Below are 21,114 nucleotides of genomic sequence, written 5' to 3' on the forward strand. Positions count from 1 at the left end.
TTTGGATGCGAAGTGTGTTGGGTTGGGTGAAAAAAAAATCTATATCTGGGTGAAAACACGGAGCTGTAGCTGAGGGGGCGGCAGGTGTATGGTGGCAGCGCGGGCTCCGGGGGTCGGGCAGCAATGGAACAGCAGAGATGCTCACACACAATGGAGCGCAGCTAGCGGTTACAACAGGCTGTAATGTGGCTGAAGCTAAACCACGAATCAACCGCTGTTCGGATCGGGCCGGCTACAATAATCAAGTTTCGTTACCACCTCTGCTTCCCTTCATTTGCAGGCGTTTAGTCCAAGATCCCACGCAGGTCTCAGTAAACCCAGATTATGGCGAACTGTGTTCTTTCAGTAATAGCGACCCTAACGGTATTTTACCCGCACAAACTTCTCTTACTCTGAGATGCAGCTCTTGGCACTATCTGCCCGCCAGGGCAAACAAAGCTCACGCGGTGCCGCGTTATATCCTCCTCTTGTCGTCTCGAAACTACCAATAAAGTTTTCCAGTGAACGCAGCGGTCGGCTAGCGTTGTAAACCACAAAACAGTGGTAGGTTTATCACAAATAAACTACCCCACGACTACCCCCTCTGCCTCGTTTGGCTGCTGTCCACGAGTTATCGGTGCTGAAAAGTGCACGCTGTTTTTTAGCCCTCCCGCACGCGCCTCGTTTACAACTCCACTTCTCCGCGTTCCCGTACAGTCAACAGGCCTTCCAATAATAACAGTGGATTTACAGTGACATCGACCAATCGCATCATGTGCAGCGACCAACACATGCATGCACCATCCTCGCTGTCCACTGTCCGCACAGAGAGCTGGAGGTGTGGGCGGCCGGTTTCCAGGCCAGCCAATGAGGAAGTGGGGACCGAGCCTAGCGAGGGCGCGCAGAGGCAGAGAATCAGTGCACGAAATAAAAGATGCTGCACGCGACGCGAGGTGTCTGCACACGAGTCCGCGCATTTTCCGAACCGGTTCAGACCGGGCACTACAAGGAGGTTTGGCGAATACCAACAGCGCTGTTTCCATGCCGAAGTGGCAGGAAATAGAACAAGGTCACCACAACCAGTCTGTCCGTTTTCCTTTACTTGCCTTTTCTTTTCCTCTTTTTTCTTTTCTTTTCACACTCTACGCCTAATTTGAAAGACCCCCCCCCCAAGGCTATCTGTAGTCGCCTAATTTGCATTACGATAGTGGCTAATGTTTAACATTGTCATCTATAGCTAGATGAATGTGTTGCGTGAATGAATGCGCAAAAACACACTTCCATGTGGTAATCGGACGACATTATGCCACTGACCCACTTCTCACTCTCTCCCTTTCTCTGTGCAAAAAAGAGAAAGAGATAAAAATGCAGACACACACAGAATAAAAGCGCTTTCCATTGGCCTATTCGTGATTGCTTGAACGTGTTTCACTCCAGTGTGGCTCAAGGCAAAATTCACTTTGGTTTGATACCTCGTAGCCTATATCAGGATAGGTCTCCCCCACAAGCCTCACACAGCCAGTCATTTTCTTTGCCTGGGTTAAGCCCCGCTCCCTTTTTCCAGCTGAACCCCAGCTACGGAAAGCCAAGTGGGCCAAGGTGGGCAAAACACCCGCGCCGGCTCTGCTGTCCAATCACAGAGCTGGAGGGGGAAGACGCCAGACCAGAAGCATCCTCCTTGATAAATGCTGCAAGATCCACAGCCACAAATTGGCTGCTGCATGACCAACCCTCCCATCTTATTTTTCATGTTCACAACAACCACCACATGTTCTGCAGTGTAATTGCTGTAAGCCTACGCGTTTACAGTTCTCACGAAAAACAACTGTAGTCATCTTATCCTACAATACATTTGAGGAAGATAGCATACAAATATAACAACAAAACATAAGTCTCAATATGAATATTATAGTGATAGCATAGCAGAAAAAAATGGCAACGACAACAGACACGCCTGGTTGCCTAGGCATACTGTAGCATTATTATATATATTTATATATTATAGTTATTCATAGTTAGCCATATATTCTAATGAAGTTGCATGTATACAAAATATACCATAATGATTAGGAATTATTTTACTAAACATATGTTTGGATGGAGGATTGGCATTGCTATTTAGTGTCCACATTTTCTCATCATGAGCTCAACATACTGATTGTATTGTTGTGAATATGAAGGGGGTGGGGTGGGGTGGGGGCGGGGGGGACAGTTTTTATTGTTGAGTTAAAATAAATCAACAAGAAAAACCTTTGCATATGGGTCCCTGCATGGGGCAAAGTCTTTTCAAAATATGGGTCTGGTGGCCTAGGGTGGATCCATCTGGGGGTGCTTGACTTGAAAAGAGCCACAGACGTTTAAACACGGCTGTTCATAGGTCTCCTTGTTTTTGTTTAACCTTTGTGTTTGTATTAAAGTTAATCCAAAACACTCATACAGATAAGTGTAGGCGTACTTTCAACAGAGTTTAAATAGTTAAATAACATGCAAAATCCTTGACATGCTGCCACACAGAAGTTTTAGTTGAGTCTAGACAGTCCTCTGGTGGAGGCTTCACAGACTACAACACTTATTCGAGATTTTATTACAAGATTACACATTTTCTTTGCAACTATTGCGGTTCTTCTGACAAATATTGGAAGGAAATTAATGGAAGTTCGGCTGCAAAAAAACTATTTAGCATTTTGTTCTTTATCATTCTCCTTGGGTAATTATTGACAGAAATGTTGTGTCACACTAGACTACGCTATTATTTCCTTAGTATCAGTTAAAGTGAAAAGAATTGAGTTTGCCCAAACCCCTCTCGAATTTTCCCTGAACCCCAACATAAGCTTTCAGCCCAAGCATGTCATTTATATACATCCCCACACGCGATGTTGTGCTGCTATAGTGAAACTTGAAAAAAATCCTCCACAAATCCCCCTAACAAATATTTAATTATCCAGTGCAAGAACCCCCACCGTCCAGATGAGTGCAGCATTGAGTTACATCTATCCAAGCTAACGCTGAGAAAGTGGAAATGGATCCATATGTTGACAAAGCTCACAGACAAAAACACTTCATTTGTTCCAAGTCTGACATAATGTGGAACTATTCAAGGATTGGGCAAGAAATGATATTGCACTGAACAGAAGTTTATGTAGGCTTTTCAAAATCAACATAAATGTGTTTTGTAGACGAGGAAAATAAACACCAGTGAACTGGTGTTTGCAAGAGACTTAAGGTAAACCCAGTTACAATTGTGGCACTGAAAACACCTTGAAGTTTTCAGAAACAAACAGCAGGCTTGTGGCCAAAATGTGAGTGCTGCTATTTGCAGTCAAGTGGAAATCCATTTTCATTTAGGTCCACTTACCAACATCAAAACAGTCTTCTGTAGTCCTCCAAACAATTATGTCTCTAATTTTTGATTTATTAACATTTCATTGTGAGAATAATCTCAGATGCCTGATATTTGCATATTTGCAAATCACATGGCTTCATACTGTAATTATTCATATTTAGTATTATTATTATGAGTTGGCTGTATGCCTCAGTGTTAGGTGGACAAGCAGACTCGCCAAGCAAAATGTCCATCGAAGCCTCCTGTGCCTGAATAGGTTTAAACTTGGCTTGTGCTGCTGGCATGTCTCTCTCCTCTCTTCAATGTATATATCTACTGTGCTATTTGATAAGTGGGATTATTCAGCTTCAAACAAACTGACAAAGTCAACAGTTTACAGCCCAGGATGGATGGTAAAGACCATAAGTAAGTGAGCTGACAAGAAGTACTGTAGCAGCTGAAACTATTGTTCACAGAGACACTGTGGAGGCTCCACTGTACAAAAGATGCTTTGTTGGCTGTTAAGGCCGACTTATAAAGCTCAGAAATCAACTTCATATGATGCCTTGTGGTTGAGATTCCAGTTGAGAGTTTTGAAGGGTTGGAACTGCTGAGGGGAAAAATCTCTGTGCAACTTTCAGATGCAAATCTTATTCAAAATACAGGTGTATTTTGATCCAGTATTTACAAAAAAACCCCACATAAACAATTCACAGCTGCAAAATTCAACCGCTCTCATGTTATGGTGTCTTATGCTCTTAGTCCTTGTAGCCATACTTTGGCAATCAGTTTGAAAGTGACTAAAAACAGTCTTCAATCCTTTTAATTAAACACCAACAAAGTAGTGCAGCAGCAGGGGCTCAACAGGTAGCAGCGCAGTCTAAATCCAGGTTGCACCTTTAAAGACTCTGCCTTGAGACGTGAGGTTGGCAGTTCAAAATCCCAAACATGTCTTGGAGTCAAGGTGTTGTGACTGATGTCTTGTCCAGGTGGGTGCGCTCTACTTTTACATCAGGCTTCTCCTCACACAACCAAGGTTTGATCAACAAATTACAGGCATGCAGCCTAAAGGAAGAATGCAGCTGTTACAGATAAGAGATGACCCCAAAACCCTCAATTTGTCGGTGTAACATAACGGCATAATGGGTTTCAAGACGTCACATGCCACAATGCACCAAAATAATGCCTTGAAATACAATGGTACAATTGGTACAATTTGTGCTGTCTGTAAACATTGGCAGTGAAAGCATTTTGACTTCCTTAATTCTGTGTCAGCATAGTCAGACTACATTTTGGGTGTCTGGATAACTCAGACAGTATTTGCTCCTTTAGTGGAACTGCTGAAACCTCTAATTCACTGCTGTATTATAATAATAATAATAATAATTTGGCTCCATCAGACATCCAGGTATTTGGTAAGTAAGAAATGGGTCACTGGCTTGTAACAGTTTTGTATGAGTCTTGTCATTGTGTAATAACAATCTAAAAAATGATCCTGATAACTTATCTATTATTATTATTATTATTAATAATATTATTGTTATTATTAATATTATTATTATTATTATTATTATTATCCTATGTTGGACATTTATGCCTTTCATAATGAAGGTGTATGATGTCCCAGTAGCAGCTCATTAAATATTGAAATTGGGAACTAGTTAAAGTGGATGTGATTTCATTTCTCCCTTTGTGGTGCATGAATTTATCTTCAACGTGCTCCGGCTGGCGTTGGAAGTAGTTCCGGTGGTTTAGCCGGAGAGCGGAGCAGGGAGACCCGGGATCTCCGTGTTGTTGAGCGCAAATGCGAATAGCGGGTCGAGTCCGATCGTCATGACACTCAAATGACCAGAGCAGCGGTCAGTTTGACGCCTGCAGAGCGCCGTGCATGCAGCCGGAGTGACAGCGCCGAGGCGTCAGAGGAGCTTTTGTCTTCGAGGGGAATTTTTCAAGTGCAGTATAACAGGCGACTGGAGCCTCTGAATCTGTGAGAGAGAAAAAAAATTGAGCCGGTTCATAAACACCTACGAGGGTGAGTAGTCTGTGCAGAAGAATTTCTTTTGCATGTCAGTAAGCAGGGTTTTTTGGGGAGATAAAATGTGTTCCACTGGGGAAAGAAACGTAGCAGAAGCTCGGGGGTTGACTTAATGGCAGGCTATGACAAGTTCCCTGCCTGTCACAAATATGCATGCAGACAGCCGCTGTAGCATTTAGTCCCAAATCTCCACGAGAGACAAGTCAACTTCCATAAGTTTGCATTAATAGTCGCGTGGGACCGTGCAGACAGTGGGGCTGTCGGGCAACAGGCTACGCAGAAAAGGGCTATTTAATAAAACAATTATGCATGTAGGAGATTGAATTGGACGCACAAGTATGCACGCGCTATCACCGCGGCTGGCACAGCTGAAAGCACTTTTGAAGTGATAACAGCGGAAGCTTATATTATAGCCCGGCTAAGCAATAAGCCGTCCTCAAAGAAGAATGAGTCAATCCACAGTGATGTGTCCCCGTTGGTAGCAATGTAATTAGTGTCTATGTGCAGAGGCAATATATTCTTTACAATGGTGATTCAGTTACAAAGTTTACAAAATCGTGACAATGGCAAGTGTAGTCTCCGTGCTCTCATTGGCGTTTAGGAGATAGCAGTAATACTGTAGTAAGGAATAGTAATAACATTAGGGAAAAGAAATCAGGTCACTCGAATTAGTGTCTTATTGGGGATTTAGAGGATTTACACTTTGCTTCACAACATCAAATACTGCATGTAGGTGTTATCAAAACCTATGTATATGCATGTATAGGGCTTTACCTGTATGCGTTAAGCTCCCCGTCAGGTCAAGTTTCATCAAGAGTCCTGTGGTGATTTGTGCAATCATTAGTCATCACACTCTTAAAAAAGGATGTGTCATTTTCAACACATTTCTATGTCTAGTTTGGGACATATAATACCAATACATCCTGACACAATATGTTGTTATTAATTATTAACATGTATATTTCAAAAACAACATATATGTGTCCCAAATTAGACACATGGATAGTATAGAAATGACACATCATTTTTAGGAAGTGCACCAAGTCAAACGTTTCAAACTGAAAATGTGTGTTTTATCTGCTTTTCGGAAGAGTTCACCTGATGCAAAGTATTGGGCGTACTGTGGCTTGACATATTTGCCCTTGAGTGCACCTTTTTCAAACAGCGCCTGCCAGTCAGTTTTGTTTGGTGGTACCTGGCAACAGTAAGCTGAGTTTGTTAATGGTGCAGTTATGCTCGGTCACTATGGATTTCACTGCCATAGGCTGTGGGGCTCAAATAGCCCAGATGTAGTCTCTTTCCATTAAGGGACCGCAGCCACACGCCATGAACACTGAAGAACAGTGACCATCTTACACTGTAAAGGAGTCATTATGTTTCATCATGCCACAGTGTCGAGAGCCAATACTGTATAATTGTATCTCTACAGAAACGCACAGACAAGGAGAAGAGGGAGGTACAGTTGTGTGTGTTTGTGTGTGTGTGTGTGTGTGTGTGTGTATGTGGGTGTATGTGTTTGTGTGTGAAAGACAGAGAAAACGTTTGAGAGAGTACCCTGCTCCTGATTTGGATGCGTCTCTAATTCCTATCAAGATGAGAGCTGTCTGAACAGATTTCTCTCATCATTATTTGCTCTGAGATTTACGTGCGCTCTTAAATGGTGTTGATTGAGGGTAATTTGGCTTTTTAATTGCAGAACAGCTGCCACACTCACTGCTGATTGCCATTGTAGACATTCTCAATAGATCACTCATATAGACCCCTAAATGCCTCATTAAAGCGTTATGCGGAATCGCATGAAACGTGGAACCCTCATAATGTTTTCCTGATTTGTGTTTTATCATCGGAAAGGTCGTTGTAATTATCGTCAATGTCAGCAAATGCAATGCTAAGAAACGAGTGTGGCATTGACTTTTTGAAAGTTGAATTAAGAGCTATTTGTGGATACACTGCATGCGTTTCCATGGCTTTGTCTGATAAAGATGAACTCCATATGTCACCAGATGAATCAATCATGGTTATCATAATTTGATGTTGTCTCCCCCCATATTCATTAGAATTTGTAATATATTCTTTTTTTTTTTTTTGGTGACTCCAGAAGCAGTGTGGAGGGGCAGCCAATCTTACTTCTCAGTGTTTGCCAAGAATGATCTGCCAACCAATTAAAACATAATGGGGTTCAGACTGTGCAGTTGTCACACATAATGGTAAAAATAAGTTGAATTTTTTTTTTCAAAACAGTAAGTTCCATCATAAACAAAAAAAAAAAATTTTAAAAATGTATTTTAAAATGTGCATTGAAATACATTTGGAAAGGTGACGCCATCCCTGCATCCTGGTGTCCATGCTGAGTTCATTTTATTGAAGACTCAGCATGATTAACCAGTCATATCATTAAGTCTTTATTAGAGCTCACCATTCCTGACATACCAAGCAATGGGATCACAGCTTCAGCCGGCATCTCCGCTGTGCAGAAAATATTTGGCTGTGCAAACCACAGTGTTCATTCCACATAGGCTCACCTTTACATACCACTGCCATTATATAGAATGTGTTTTTAACCTTTGCTTACCCAGGGAAGATTTTCTCAGCATGAAATAGCAACACGGCTGCTTCACCCTCATTCAGTTGCAGACATTCGTGCTTGGGAGCTGCCCAGTATTACCGCAGTCTCCTGCCATTGGCCACTGAACTCTTCCACTAGAGCAGTTCATATCAAGGACCCTAATTTAGTCCACATTAGGGCCACATGCCCCCCATTTTATGAGATTTGCTATCTCGGACCCAAATCTGAGAATATTTTTATTGCTCGATATGATTTTGTCCAGAATTCCATGACTATCTGTAGAGTAGGTAGAGAGATAACAGTGAGACTATGATCAAAATTGTCAAAAATTGTTGCATTAACTTCTCGTAAATGAAATAATGGTGATGTTTAACAATTCATCAATTTGCTAGGGACCCCCTGGAACCCCCATCAAGGACCCCCGGTGGTCCCCGGACCCCACGTCCCCGGACGAACCACTGCGCTAGAGCTATTGTGGGTGAAGTGCCTTGCTCAAGGACAACTTGGCAGTAGTTATTGAGGGATGGGAGAGCATTTCATTCCCCTCTCAGCTGGGGTTCAACTGGCAACCCCCTGGTCTCAAGCTCGCTTTAGGTAGTATTAAGTATTATTGTGATTATTGAAAAGACCTGACATTAGAAGTCGGCTAACCAGACCCCTGCAGGTGAATGGAGGTGAATTCCCTGGTCCCCGTTCTGTTGGGCCTATACACGATGTGAAATCAGGTGTTGTCCTAAGATGTTGATTCACCATGTAGGCCTACTGCTGTACACCTGAAGATCCTCCTTTGTCAACCAGGCTGCGAAGGAGATAAGTTTGAAAATGCAGTCAGCTGATATTAGAGCAAACTGCCTCTCTTTTTAAGTACCTTTAAGGTCTGAGTGCTCCCAGTCACTGTGATTGTCGTGTAGGCCCTGGGAAAGTACACATAATATGAATTCAAAGATAGTAAATCCTTTTATCTTGTCAAAAATCCTCTTTGATTCTGTTAGAAAAGCATTTCTCTGATTTGAAAGAGAAAGATGTAAAAGATAAGATAGGGGATGATCACTTTTAAAGGGCCGTCATTTGGATTGTGCTCTGCGGCGGAGCTGCCAGCTACTTTACGAGTTGAGCGCAAAGCTTGCATTGTGAACCTTATGTGAAGCCCGTGTCTTACACAAGCTGGGTGTTGTTGCACTCTGCTGGTTATGTTTTAATGAGTAACAATTGTTAGCCGATTTGCATGTAAAACAATGTAATTATAAACAACCATCAAAAAGCTGTAATACTTCTAAAAAATGTAAATAACTCCCCATTATAAAGCGCAACAAAACCTAAGCCGTGCCTCCGAGAAAGGGCCTCTAGGTTTTGGAGGCTCGCTTCCATTATTAATGCTATTCACAAGCCAAACTTTTTAGGTTGGCGCAGTTGGGCGCTTTAATCTATTTTTGCTGTAAATTAATGAATTTTTAAAGAGGAGTAGTCCTCGCTGAATAGGGCTGGATGTGGGAATGTAGTTTGAGTCGTGGTGACGCAGTGCTATAGCCCCCTTTACTGTGCTAAGCATGAGTTCACAAACAGAATCCCATCTCTCTCTTGGGACCTTTCGTTGGGGGAGTTTGCCGAAATGCTGCACTCCTATGTTTTATTTATGACAAAATATGCCTTTTTAACTTTGCCGTTGTCAGAATCTCGAATTGTGATAGCTTTTTCCTAGTCGGCAGTGGTAAGTCTACTGGGTCGCTAACTCCCTCTTCCTTGGCAGATGTTTTCAGGTGTTATGTTCTGTGTGGGCTTGGCGAGTTAAATATTTTATTCTAGACCTTCAGGGACTCAGTGGAACCTACTGATTTTCTAGCCTTCGTTCAATCAGGTTTGCTTTTAGACCTGAGAAAAATGGTGGGAATCAATAGATTCTATTTCAATTGAGATGCCAGGGAACATTGTACAGTGAACGCCTATGTACAGGTTTCTTTAACAAAGAATAAATTCAGGAATGGACATATACTCTTCATATTATTTGACTTGGTTGACATGAAACAACCAGCAGTTCTCAGAAACTGCTGATGAAAGTTCTGGTCAATGGATAAGTCGTCATCTCTTTTTAATACTTTTAATACTCTTTTTCCCTTATTTTTCTCTTTCAAACATTGGTTTACCTGACCAGTTGCATCTTTAAGGACTAAGGTCACAAAATCGTTCTTGAAATCTGTCTCAGTTGAAGCTGTATATAGCTAACATCGATGCAGCTTCAGGTCTCCTCTGAGAGCAGGCAGACAGTATCAAACGATAATTGCTTAACCCAACTCCATTGAGAGATGAGCAAACACCCACCATAAGGGCAGCTGATTTGCCTCGATATCTTATAATTGAACCTTTTCAGGGGTATGTTTTCTGGCAGTGAAGCAGAAAGTAATTAAGACGTTGGATTTGGCTTTTTGGACCTTTTTCTCCTTCCTTTGAATGGCCCACACTTCTAGACATGACAGCGCTCAGTACGCCTACAGACTTTCTTTTGACACATTAGCCTTACCCTCGCCAAGACAGTCCTTCCCAGAAACCCCCTCTGCTCGGCACGCTCCGGGTGGGTATTTTGTCATTACTTCATTTTCCTCTGAAAATATTTTGATGCCTCCTTCCTTTGGCTCCCTCTCTCCTTCTCTCCCCCAACCCCCTTCCCTCCATTCAAAGTTCTCTATTAAAATGCAGAACTGTAAAGCCTCTCTCAGTCTAAAAGCCTGCTAGCAGCGGGGGGCTGTTAGCTGTTAGTGATGCATTCAGCTGAGTGAGTGCATCACAGCTACAAAGTCTAATGGGTGAATACATTCAATCACACACAAACCCTCAACTCCTTTAAAGGGACAATGTGCCCAGTTATGAAAGCTCCATCCTCAGTGCAGAGAGTGATGTATTTAAATTCTTTGGAGGAGAATGATTTCCAGTTCATAAATGTCCAAATCCTAGCTCTTCTTTTTTGACTAATGCTTGTAATCTTTTCTGGAAGTGCCAGCTAATAGTTGCTAATAACGTCAAACTTTTGAGCCACAAAAGTTTTAACCTTTTTCATATGCCTTTTTCATATGCAAAAACAGATTCAGAATCTGGTAAAAGGAGAAAATGCTACATTTTTTCTTTTACTAGATTTGAATCTTATTTGATATCCAGTAATATTAGCCAAATGCCCATCATTGCGACATCTATGCACCCTGCACATCTACACTTTAAGTGCTCAAGCTATTTAATCAAACACTGCTCCTCTGTATGATCAACTGCCAAGAGCTCCCTCTTGTCTACCTTTATTTGCTATTTAACTGCAGCCTTTTGAAATGTTTGCCTGGTTGGTGATAGTTTTTTATGCTTCCTACTCAGTGATATCGAGTTAAATCTTGGGTTTTACACTAGTGTGTGTTCTGGGATTGTGTTGGTTGGGTTACTGCATGAGCCCACGTTTTAATTGCTGTGGTGTGGTGATTTAACATACCTAATACATTCCATGCAGCACTGGTACAAACCCCTTCTTATCAAATTGAAAGTAGTCATGTTTCCCTTATTTCAATTGTAATTAAAGATACATGAGATAATGACACATTGGTGGACAAAAATGCTAGCACGTTTACAGACTTTATCCTCAGTGTTTTAGTGGCATTAAATTCACTTTTTTTTTTTCCAGAATGGATATATAATGTTGTGAAAATGGACTCTTCAGTTGCTGCGTTAAGAATCACCTTTTGGGCGGGGTATGAAACGTTGTTTTTGGTTTGATAGAGTGAGTGAAAGTTGAGGTTTTGGAGCTTGCCTTGTCATGTAGCCTGTCTTGGTGGCTACCAAATAGCGTGCCATAGTTGGATCTACACATAACCATAGATTACAGATAAGCAGTTCTTTATAAGGTAAGTTGATAAACTAAGATAAGCAGAGATATAAGCTAAATCCACATATCTCCTCTACAGGCGTCATTGTTTTCCCCTGATAGCATGAGGCTGATGTGAAACAAAGAGCTGTAGATGACAGTAACAGTAGGCGCAGTGCCGAGGTTAGCCCAGTCACTGTGGGACCAGTTGACTGAGTTGACTAGGTAATTGGTTGCGTCTACCCGCCCAGCAGGGCCCCTCTCCCCAGAAGCCAAGTCATGCCCCTCCTCCTCTTTCTCCACTCTCCTCTATTACTCATCATCCCAACGCCTCGCCAGGCTAGCGGTGCGATGCTACACCGCACCGCCATGCAGCCAGCCCACGCTTCCAAACTCCCCGACAACAACAGCCGCGGCAGCACAGCAGGTCGGGGCTTGTGGCAGGCTGATTTGCAGCTTGAACCTCCTTTTAATGAGGGGAAAATAAGTACTTGTTGTTGTGCGTCCCCGCCACCCCCCCCTACCCCCCTGCTCCAACCACCACCACCACCACCACTACCACTAGCCTACCTTCCCCTCAGCGAAAAAAAGGTGCACTAATTAAGATGGCTTCCTGGGATTTGGGAGGGGGGCTGGCTCTGGCTTCTCCCACAGTGGCAGGGCCTTGAGGAGGAGACGGGGGTGGCGTTGTGCAAGATGCCTCACCGGGCATCTCCCTCCTCTCCGTTCCTCTGTCCTTCCTCTACTCCCAGTGCCTGGCTTGTTTGGCTTGATGAGTGCGTGCTAAACATTTGTTTTTTTTTCTACTTGTAATTAAGCAAGGTTTTTGCAGGAGCTGACTATTTCCCTTCTTCTTCCTCCTGGTGTATTGGGCTCTCCAGGGGGATTGGTGGAGAGAGAGACAGAGGGGTTTGTGTTCCTCCTGGTAGGCAGGCTCATTGAAGTTTCTCCCGAGCTAGATTATATACAGTGAGCATGAATGGAAAATGCGTGGGCCAGTAGGTTTCTTTGTTGTCGAAGGACACATGAAGGTTATTGTATGAGATGCAAGATGCAGGTTTAGATGTAGATTGCGGTATCCTTAGGAAGCTGAATCCATGCAGCCGTGGTTAACTCTTCGTTGGCAGGGTTTAAGAGCGATATTGGCCCACTCTTTCGCCTTCTCTTTGATAGGCAAGACTTGTGGGTTTATTTCCCAGAATGCAGGATTTTTTCGCTTCCAAAAGCATCAAGCATCGAACAAGGCAACGATGAGTAACAGTTTCATGACATTCTGACTCCGGGGTAATAAATCTGCCGTTGTGCTGCTGCACTGATGGAAGTGCAGAACAACTGGCGAGCAAATATTCTTACATATATCAAAGGATTGTCTTCGTTTTTTCCTGATTCATACTAAAAGTATTTAAAAATGTCTCCCTGAAAGTTCCTAACCTACTTCCACAGGACACATTATAAGTTCAGCCCCACTCTAAAAATAGCTAACAAATTAAAATGTTGAGGCTTCTTGAGTGCTTTCATTGTTTGTGTCTGTCTGGGTCTGAGCAGGATTTGAGACATGGGGGGGGGGGGGGGGGGGGGGATGGTGGAGGGGGGTAGGCATGGACTTGACAGGAGAGTGAGGCACGTCGAGAGTCAGAGAATGGGAAAACGAGGTGGGGGGTGGGGGGGTTACAGGGAGAGGGAAGGGGGACGAGCCTTTCAGCTCCTCTGGAGGGTTGGAATTCCTCCCGAGCTGTTCCCCCCATTTGGCAGGCACTTGTGAAAACAATTCCCCAGCTTTTAGTCACTCTGCAGATCCAATTGCCATTTCCACTTTGGAGGGAAAGAGAGTGAGAGGGAGAGGCAATCCAGATAGACAGAACACAGGGAGAGAAAGAGAGAAGAGTTTTAACCGGGTTGGACGGATGCCGAGGCCAGTTGAGCGGTTGTGCGATATTAATATCTTATGAAGGCTGTCTGGCAGTGCAAGCTTACCGTCTTGTGTGGTTTTGTGTTTGTGCGTTGCAGCAGTGGCCATTGCAGCGGCTAAATGAAGAACTTGTGAACATGCACGAGGGAAGGACTCTACCTTTCACTTCCGTGAATTCCCCAGATGCTTGGGCCCAAAGAAAGATGGAAAGGAATGGGAAGAGTAAGACACTTAATTTATACCTTGTCCTTCATATTGTTTTGCTTCTCATCTGTGTAATTAATGGAATACAACTGTGTAATTAGTAGGTCTGTCTTTCGCGCAAACTATATTGCAGGTCATTCTCATATTTCTTTGCAAAGTAAAAAAAAAAATGACTTGCATGCCAAAATTTTCCATTATATAAAGCTACATAATGTACACAGCCATACACTGTATGTGGAATATAATATGCAAGTTAACTTCTGCGTGTTTCTGCCAAGTGTTCTCTCCTCTGCATGTGTTTGCTCTAGCTAAATGGGATGAATAGGTGTAGTAAACAAACCTCCTGCTCTTCCAGACTTGAGCCAGGGCCGCTGCGCAGCACCCATTCAGTGAGCCACCGGAGATCCCCCATACGCCACGTCACTGAGCCTCCACCCTTCCCCTTCGACCCCTCGACCCCTCCCGCCACCATGACCTCCGAACTGGAGAGCAGCCTGACCTCCATGGACTGGCTCCCCCAGCTCAGCATGAGGGCGGCCATCCAGAAGGCAGATGCGGGACACCACCACCACGCGCACCACCACGCGCACCACCACGTGCACCAGCACGGGCACGGGCCTGGCAAGAAGGCCGCCCATCTGGACCCGGGTACAACGCTGGACCAGGAGGAGGCGGCTCAGCACAGGGACGGCAAGCCGCCCTACAGCTACGCCAGCCTCATCACCTTCGCCATTAACGGCTCGCCGCGCAAAAGGATGACCCTCAGTGAGATCTACCAGTGGATCTGTGACAACTTCCCCTACTACCGAGAGGCGGGCAGCGGCTGGAAGGTAGGAGGAGGCGAGAGAGAGACAGAGAGAGAGAGAGCATGTAACAGAGACAGAGAGAGAGAGAGAGAGATGGATATGGGATAAGGAATCTTGCTAATGCTCTGTCATGTAGACTTGATAATTATGAAGTCTGATCCTGTTGTTACTTAGAGGAGCACAGAAACCTTTCAATGAACTGGCGTTGATTGACAGGTGCCTCTCTTCTCATTCAGACGACATTATTAAATCCTTATGTAAATGTTGCCATGCAAATCCTGGGTAATATGAGCAGAAAAGGTGGCTATGTTACTGGAGACAGATGAATAGATCCCTCCGGTTGTGTCTTGGGGATTCTCTAGCTTATTAGTGAAGAAGGGGATAGATATAGTCCTTCCACTGACACATTGAAAAGGCTGTCTGCAAACTATCAACCAATTCATCTCTCTGAGATTTTCTCATAGTGGGAACATTTTTCTTTTTCTCTCATTATTTCTCTCTCTATCCCCGTTTCCCTCTCCATCTTTGTCTCCCAAGAACTCGCTCTCTCTCTCTCTCTCCATCTCTCTCTCTCCCTCTATCTCTCCCTATATCTCTCTCTGACGCTCTCTCCTCTCCTCTCTTCTCATTTTCCTTTCATGAACCTGTGTTTGTTCCCTGTCTATAATCTTCAACACACCGTTCCCTGAGCGGAGTTGCATGCCAGCAGCGGAGACAAAAAGGTTGTGATACAAGCCAGTTTGTGTTGGCAGAGCCTCTTACCTGCATGTAGGATTCAATCAATTAGGTTTGTGTTCAGAGAGAGGATCGGGGTTATTGAGACCCTTCAGTCCTTCTCTCGCTGCAGTTTATGACTGGCTTCTCCTGCCGGTATGGTTGCATTTCGGTGCCAGGCTGTTTTAGTATCCCATAATTACACCTCCAGATTCATTGATTTGTGTGTGCGGCTGCATTCTAGTAGCATCATTAAAGCACTATACTGATGTTGTTGTGGTTTTATTTGCACATATTGTAACATTTCTTTATGGTGTCGATGCAGAGAGTGTGTTGTGAGATATATAATATAAAGTTACGCTGCTATCCACTTAGGCCAGAGCCGTATGGACAAAATGTACAGTATTACAATATTTTTCTTATTTTTCACAAAAGTAGTCGATGGCACTTGTTTTTCACAATTCAAATGACACTTTACAAAATGTACATGACTCTAGGATACTCAACACACAGTTTTCGTTTCTGTTGAGCACGGTTACCGATTCTGTGAGTAATAGTCGTACAGAAAAACCAGAGATCTGCTGAGAAAGAAACATTTTCACAACCGTTGACCTCTGCGCGAAATGACATTTTGCAAGCATGCAATTTAGCAAATTAAGGACTCTGCCGCACTTAAAAGAACTTGAAGCAGAGCAGAGGTCTCGTTTCTATGTTGGGCTTTCAGGATATAGCTTGCGCTGTAAACCTGGCTCGGCACAGAGGGGCTTGCTTAGCACCAGCCATGGCCATCGCAGGGAAAGTTACATAAGTCCGGTTCATTCCAGTTCAGGTGATTGCTGTCAGCTGTACACAGTGGGATGCAGACACACAGATCGTCTGGCTGCCATGTTCAGCAGACACCGTCGGCTCACACACACATTGCATGTACACACTCTCGAATGCGCGTTTTCTGTACGTACACACACAAAAAAAGCCGAACACTCTTTCGGCTTTCGAAAACACCTCATACGTGGTCCGTCGTACACGCAATCTCCTTCACCCTCTGCCACACACGCATGCACACCCACACACACACACACACACACACACACACACATATATAGACCAAGAGACTCCCTCTCAGGTAGGCTGAGTACGTGTGCAGTCTACAGATTACACACGGGGAGCTCAGCGGGAGAGGAGATGGGGAGAGAGGGGGAAAGAACGAGAGAGAGGGAGAGGGCGAGAGAGAGTGGGCGAGAGAGGGAGCTAGAGAGAGAGAGAGAGAGAGGGAAGGAGATAGAGGGAGAGCAGAGGAGACTGTCAGAGAGCAGAGGAGAGTTTTACTACCCAGCACACGCACTCCGTCTGCTCTGTATGATAATGTGAGAGTGCAGGAACGGCAGGGTTGAAACCAGGACAACACACACACTCACACACACTCGCCACACATACACACACATGCACACACACACACGCACACACACACACACACACACACACACACACACGCACGCACACACACGCACATACACAAACCAGCATCCATCCACAAAAACCACACAAAAATGTATACTGATTGGAGAGCATAGGCATACCGTCACACATGCACCCACACACAAACACAGACACACACGCAGGCACATTAACTGGCCAATCTACCCAGCCATTCTAATCAGATAGCTTGCCAAGGTCATGAGATTTGTGTGCCTTAGCCGGAAATGAATATGTAGAGCTCTTGTCATCTGAGAAGTCATGATGAGTTGCATCCTCTGGAGCCGCGGAGGAGGAGGCTATGAATCTGTAACACAGAGCCATGAAATGAAGGAGCACATGCGTGCGCATGCCATTTTGTTTATGGAGCTCTTCTACACTCCTAGATTCATCTTTTGTAACAAACTTTTCAGTTTTTAAAACAAGCGATACACACTGGAGTGGAATGGAAACAGTATTGCATCAGGCTGCATTATTCTAGCATTCTTTGCGCTGCTTTCATGTATCTCGGGAATGACATTATCTCTCCTATATTTTCTTTACCAGCCTCTGTTTGTCCTCCGCTGTGCACGGCTCTACTTTCCCATGCCCTCTGCAGCCCCCTCGCAGCCCTTTCACACCCACGTGTCCCTCCTCTCTAGCGGCCCTAGGTTCCACATTTACCACAGCCCATAATCAGCATGTAGTGGGAGAAGAAACCTGCATAGGGGTTTTCTCTCTCTGTCTCTCTGTTTTTCTCTCTCTTTCTCTCTCGTTTTATTGGACAATAGGTAACAGCGAGTCCTCTGTTATGAGATCAGTTGTTGGTGTGCCTGAGCTAGATCGGATCTCAAAAGCTGAGATTTCACCAGGCTGAATTGAAATGATAGGAAGTGTTGGCCTTTTTTTTTTTCTTTTACATTTTAAAAGAAAAAAATAGCTTATTGTACTGATCATCAAGCCTCCACTCAGATAAGCTTCTAATCCTGAAGTTTCCTTTTAAAGGACTGGTTATTCAAGTCTTACTTCACCATGCTGTTATTACTGAAATGTGAAAGCTTCCCCATTATCTCCCACCTCAGAAATGCAGCCCAGACCTTTACCTTCACTGAATGGCCTGTGCAGTCTGTGATGACTAACCCTGCTCTCCTGTGACCCCCGTCGCCTCAGGCTAGCTCCCATGCAGCCGGGCTAATTGCCTGCGAATTAGCAAGGCCTAATGTGACGTTGCAAAGGGCAGCGCTACTGCGGTGGCCTTTGGCCTTTGGCTGAATACTACATGTCACAGACAATCACCTGATATGAAGCAGCGCTGGGCCATTATTCTGACTTCCATCCGCTCCCGTCCGCTCTGTGGGAGATCTGTGACTGAGGTCGGCGCACAATGTCAAGTGTACTCATGTAGCGGGAAGCTGTTGTCATTGGCTGCTGGAAGTCATTATGTGGCTATAACAGCGTGGAGGCTGCTGAGCTTGAGTCTCATGAGCACAACTGAGATTTTACAACTGGTACTGTGTTTATTGAGATTCAGCTTTGGGACAGATCTGTAGAAAACTCTGTGTGCTTGCAAGTGTGTCTGACTGTAGGTGTGTGTATCTGTACATCTATGTGTGAGTGTTTTTGTGTGTGTATTTGTGTGTGTGTGTGTGCCACATAGGTGTAGCTCTGTGTACAAAAGCATGCATTTGTGTGTGTACAGATATGTATGTGTGTGTGTGCCTGCTTGTGCATGTGTGTGTTTGCCTGTGTGAGTATGCATTTATCTGTGTTAGTGTGTGTTTTCCAGAGCGTCAGTGTAAGAGCGGCTGATTCCTGGTGACTGAGAAAATGCCACAGCCAGCCGGATGTTTTATTGAGCCGGTCTCACCTCTGACTGTGTGTTTATCCCCCCGTCACTTAGTAACACACACAGAGCTGTAACATGCACCCCAGCATTCCCAGTTCACGTCACGCCTGTCCAGTCTGCCAGCCAGATGTATGTATGCGTGTTTGTGTGTGTGTGTGTGTGTGTGTGTGTGTGTGCTTGCCCCATAGGTCTCAAGGTCAAAACCTCCCTCTTGGCACAGTGTTACTTTGTGAAAAACCTTTTTTTTTATGTAATAGAGAAGTTTTTTTTAATTTTTGTAACAATGGCCAGAATGTATTATAAGAATCCAGCTTTTCTAAGCTTTTCAGTACATTTCAATACCTTTTTAATGCCTTAAACTTATTGAGAAAACAAAAAAAGTGATTTTAAACAAAATTCTGCTGAGATTAGTTACTGATCAAAAAAAGCTGAAAAATATACAGAAATGTAATAAAATTAAAACAAAAACAAAACATATACTTCCACGTTGTCACGTTGGAAATCTAAATGATACAGCATGAAGGAAGCACATAACTAACTACTGAAGATAGAAACCATACTGTTGTCTACAATTTACCATGTCATGATTAAGCACACTCTTGATCATAATAAATTGCTAATTTTGTCAGTTCAAAGTACAGCGAGGTTAATGCAAAGCAAGTTGCCATAATGCACTCTTTGTGCCATGCCAAAGAGTCAATAAGTGGTGAAATATAATCATCTCGCTCACCACAAAAACATCTCCCTAGAATATCCCCAACTTTTCCAGAAAATCAAGAGGCAATCGGCACAGCTCATTGGAAAAAAGACCCAAGAATGAGCCATCTTGTCCACCTTCATCATCTTTGGGCTGAGAGACTTAAGTATATCTTTGCACGTAACAAGACTTGAGTTAATGCCAATACTTTCCCATCTTTAATTATCAGTCTCTACATCTGGAATACAATAAAATCTTGGAATACATGACCCAAAACATATAAATGTTCTTAAATGTATGCCTACAAATCAATCATGCCGTCTAATCATAGAAAATAAGCCAAGCCAGTGTTTTGTTGCCAAAACAGTAAACCTACTGTGTTGTTGCCATAATTCATCACCATGGGCGTCCATATGTAATAAAAAATTGTGTATTTTCAAAGTCTGGTAGAGGTTATGGGTGAGTCTCCAAAATCATAGGCACCGTTTTTTCTGAAACTAATTGCATGGCACAACATTTTTATGATGATGCAGTATATACCAGAGGCACCCTTCCGCCACCAAAATTGTATTTTTGGCATCAACTGTTGCTATCATTTGAAGATCAGCAAGTTTCGGCAGGGTATCATTTTTGGATACCCCCCCCTCCCCTGCCGCCTCCTCACTCACACACTCACACACACACGCACACACCCACAGAATGCACACACACACACTCACACGCGCGCGCACACATGCATGCAGCTATTAATTATACTTTTATGTGTAACACTGCTAGAGCTTTTAATTACATACTAATCACTAATAGCAGTCTCAGTATTACATTCTTAATTAAAAGCGAGGCATTTCCCTTGCTATCTCCTTGAGGATTTGGCACCCATCCAGCACCACATTTCCCTCTCTAACCAGCCAGGCCTGTAGCACTCTCCATATGGCTAATAATAGGCTTAGAGCTGGTTTTCCTAGCACACTGGAATGCAACAATTATACCAGAGAAGCAGCATACACTCTAGTCCCTGGTTTCCTAAACTGTGGACCCGGGATCCAAAATAAGTCATTGGCTTGTCTTTGCTCGGTCCCCAAATGACAACAGAGGAATTGTAAGAGACTTTCATAAAACAGGAGAGGAAACTATTGATTTCCTATATGACTTCTGGGCTGAAAAAAGTTGAAGAACCCCTGCTTGTGTGTACATGGTGATTTGTGCCAGTGGATACTGTCTGCTGCTTTTCAAAGTAGGCCCAGTCAGATAAAAGGGACACTGATAATGTCAGTTGATGTTGACTTAGATTGTTGTATTATCCTAAACACCAGCATGGGCCAGACTGGCCACAAATGCTATCAGTGACTGTCAGTTATAACAAATTCATGAAGAGTATTACTTGTTAAAGGTGCATTAAGTGAGATTTTATTGTCCCATAGCACAAAATGACCATAATATACTATATCTGTGGGGGTCGTTGATCAATACCAATGACTCAACAATTACTTCGCCAGATGCTGATATTTCTGCCTTTTTTCCTGCCTTTTTCTGGCTCTCTGCAGATAAATCAGTATTTGGTAATATTTGCTTCTCTGTCTTTTATTTTCCATGCCCTAACACATCAGTACCAGCAATCATCTATTAATGTCTATGCCATTTTATTCAGAACTGCCAACACATTCCAGGCTTTTCTCTGTTCCCATTGGTTCAATTTCAGCAGTCACAGCTCAGCACGGCTCTCCTCGGTGCAGCTCATCAGTCGGAAACTCG

At 43.7% G+C, this 21,114-nt stretch overlaps 1 protein-coding gene across 1 annotated transcript in view; it reads left to right on the plus strand.

Moving 5' to 3' along the window:
- The first annotated feature begins 14,317 nt into the window (after positions 1-14,317).
- LOC139660283 (forkhead box protein J3-like) overlaps positions 14,318-21,114 on the plus strand; it is a 36,770-nt gene continuing 29,973 nt past the window's right edge. Inside the window, exon 1 of the mRNA XM_071538378.1 lies at positions 14,318-14,677. Within this exon, the coding sequence (XP_071394479.1) occupies positions 14,318-14,677 (360 nt within the window). The remainder of the gene's footprint in view (positions 14,678-21,114) is intronic.

The sequence above is a fragment of the Centroberyx affinis genome, unplaced genomic scaffold (assembly GCF_046629955.1).
Source record: "Centroberyx affinis isolate AG114_WGS23_722 - 3 ecotype Tasmania unplaced genomic scaffold, CSIRO-AGI_Caff_v1 ptg003264l_1, whole genome shotgun sequence".
Taxonomy (NCBI): domain Eukaryota; kingdom Metazoa; phylum Chordata; class Actinopteri; order Beryciformes; family Berycidae; genus Centroberyx; species Centroberyx affinis.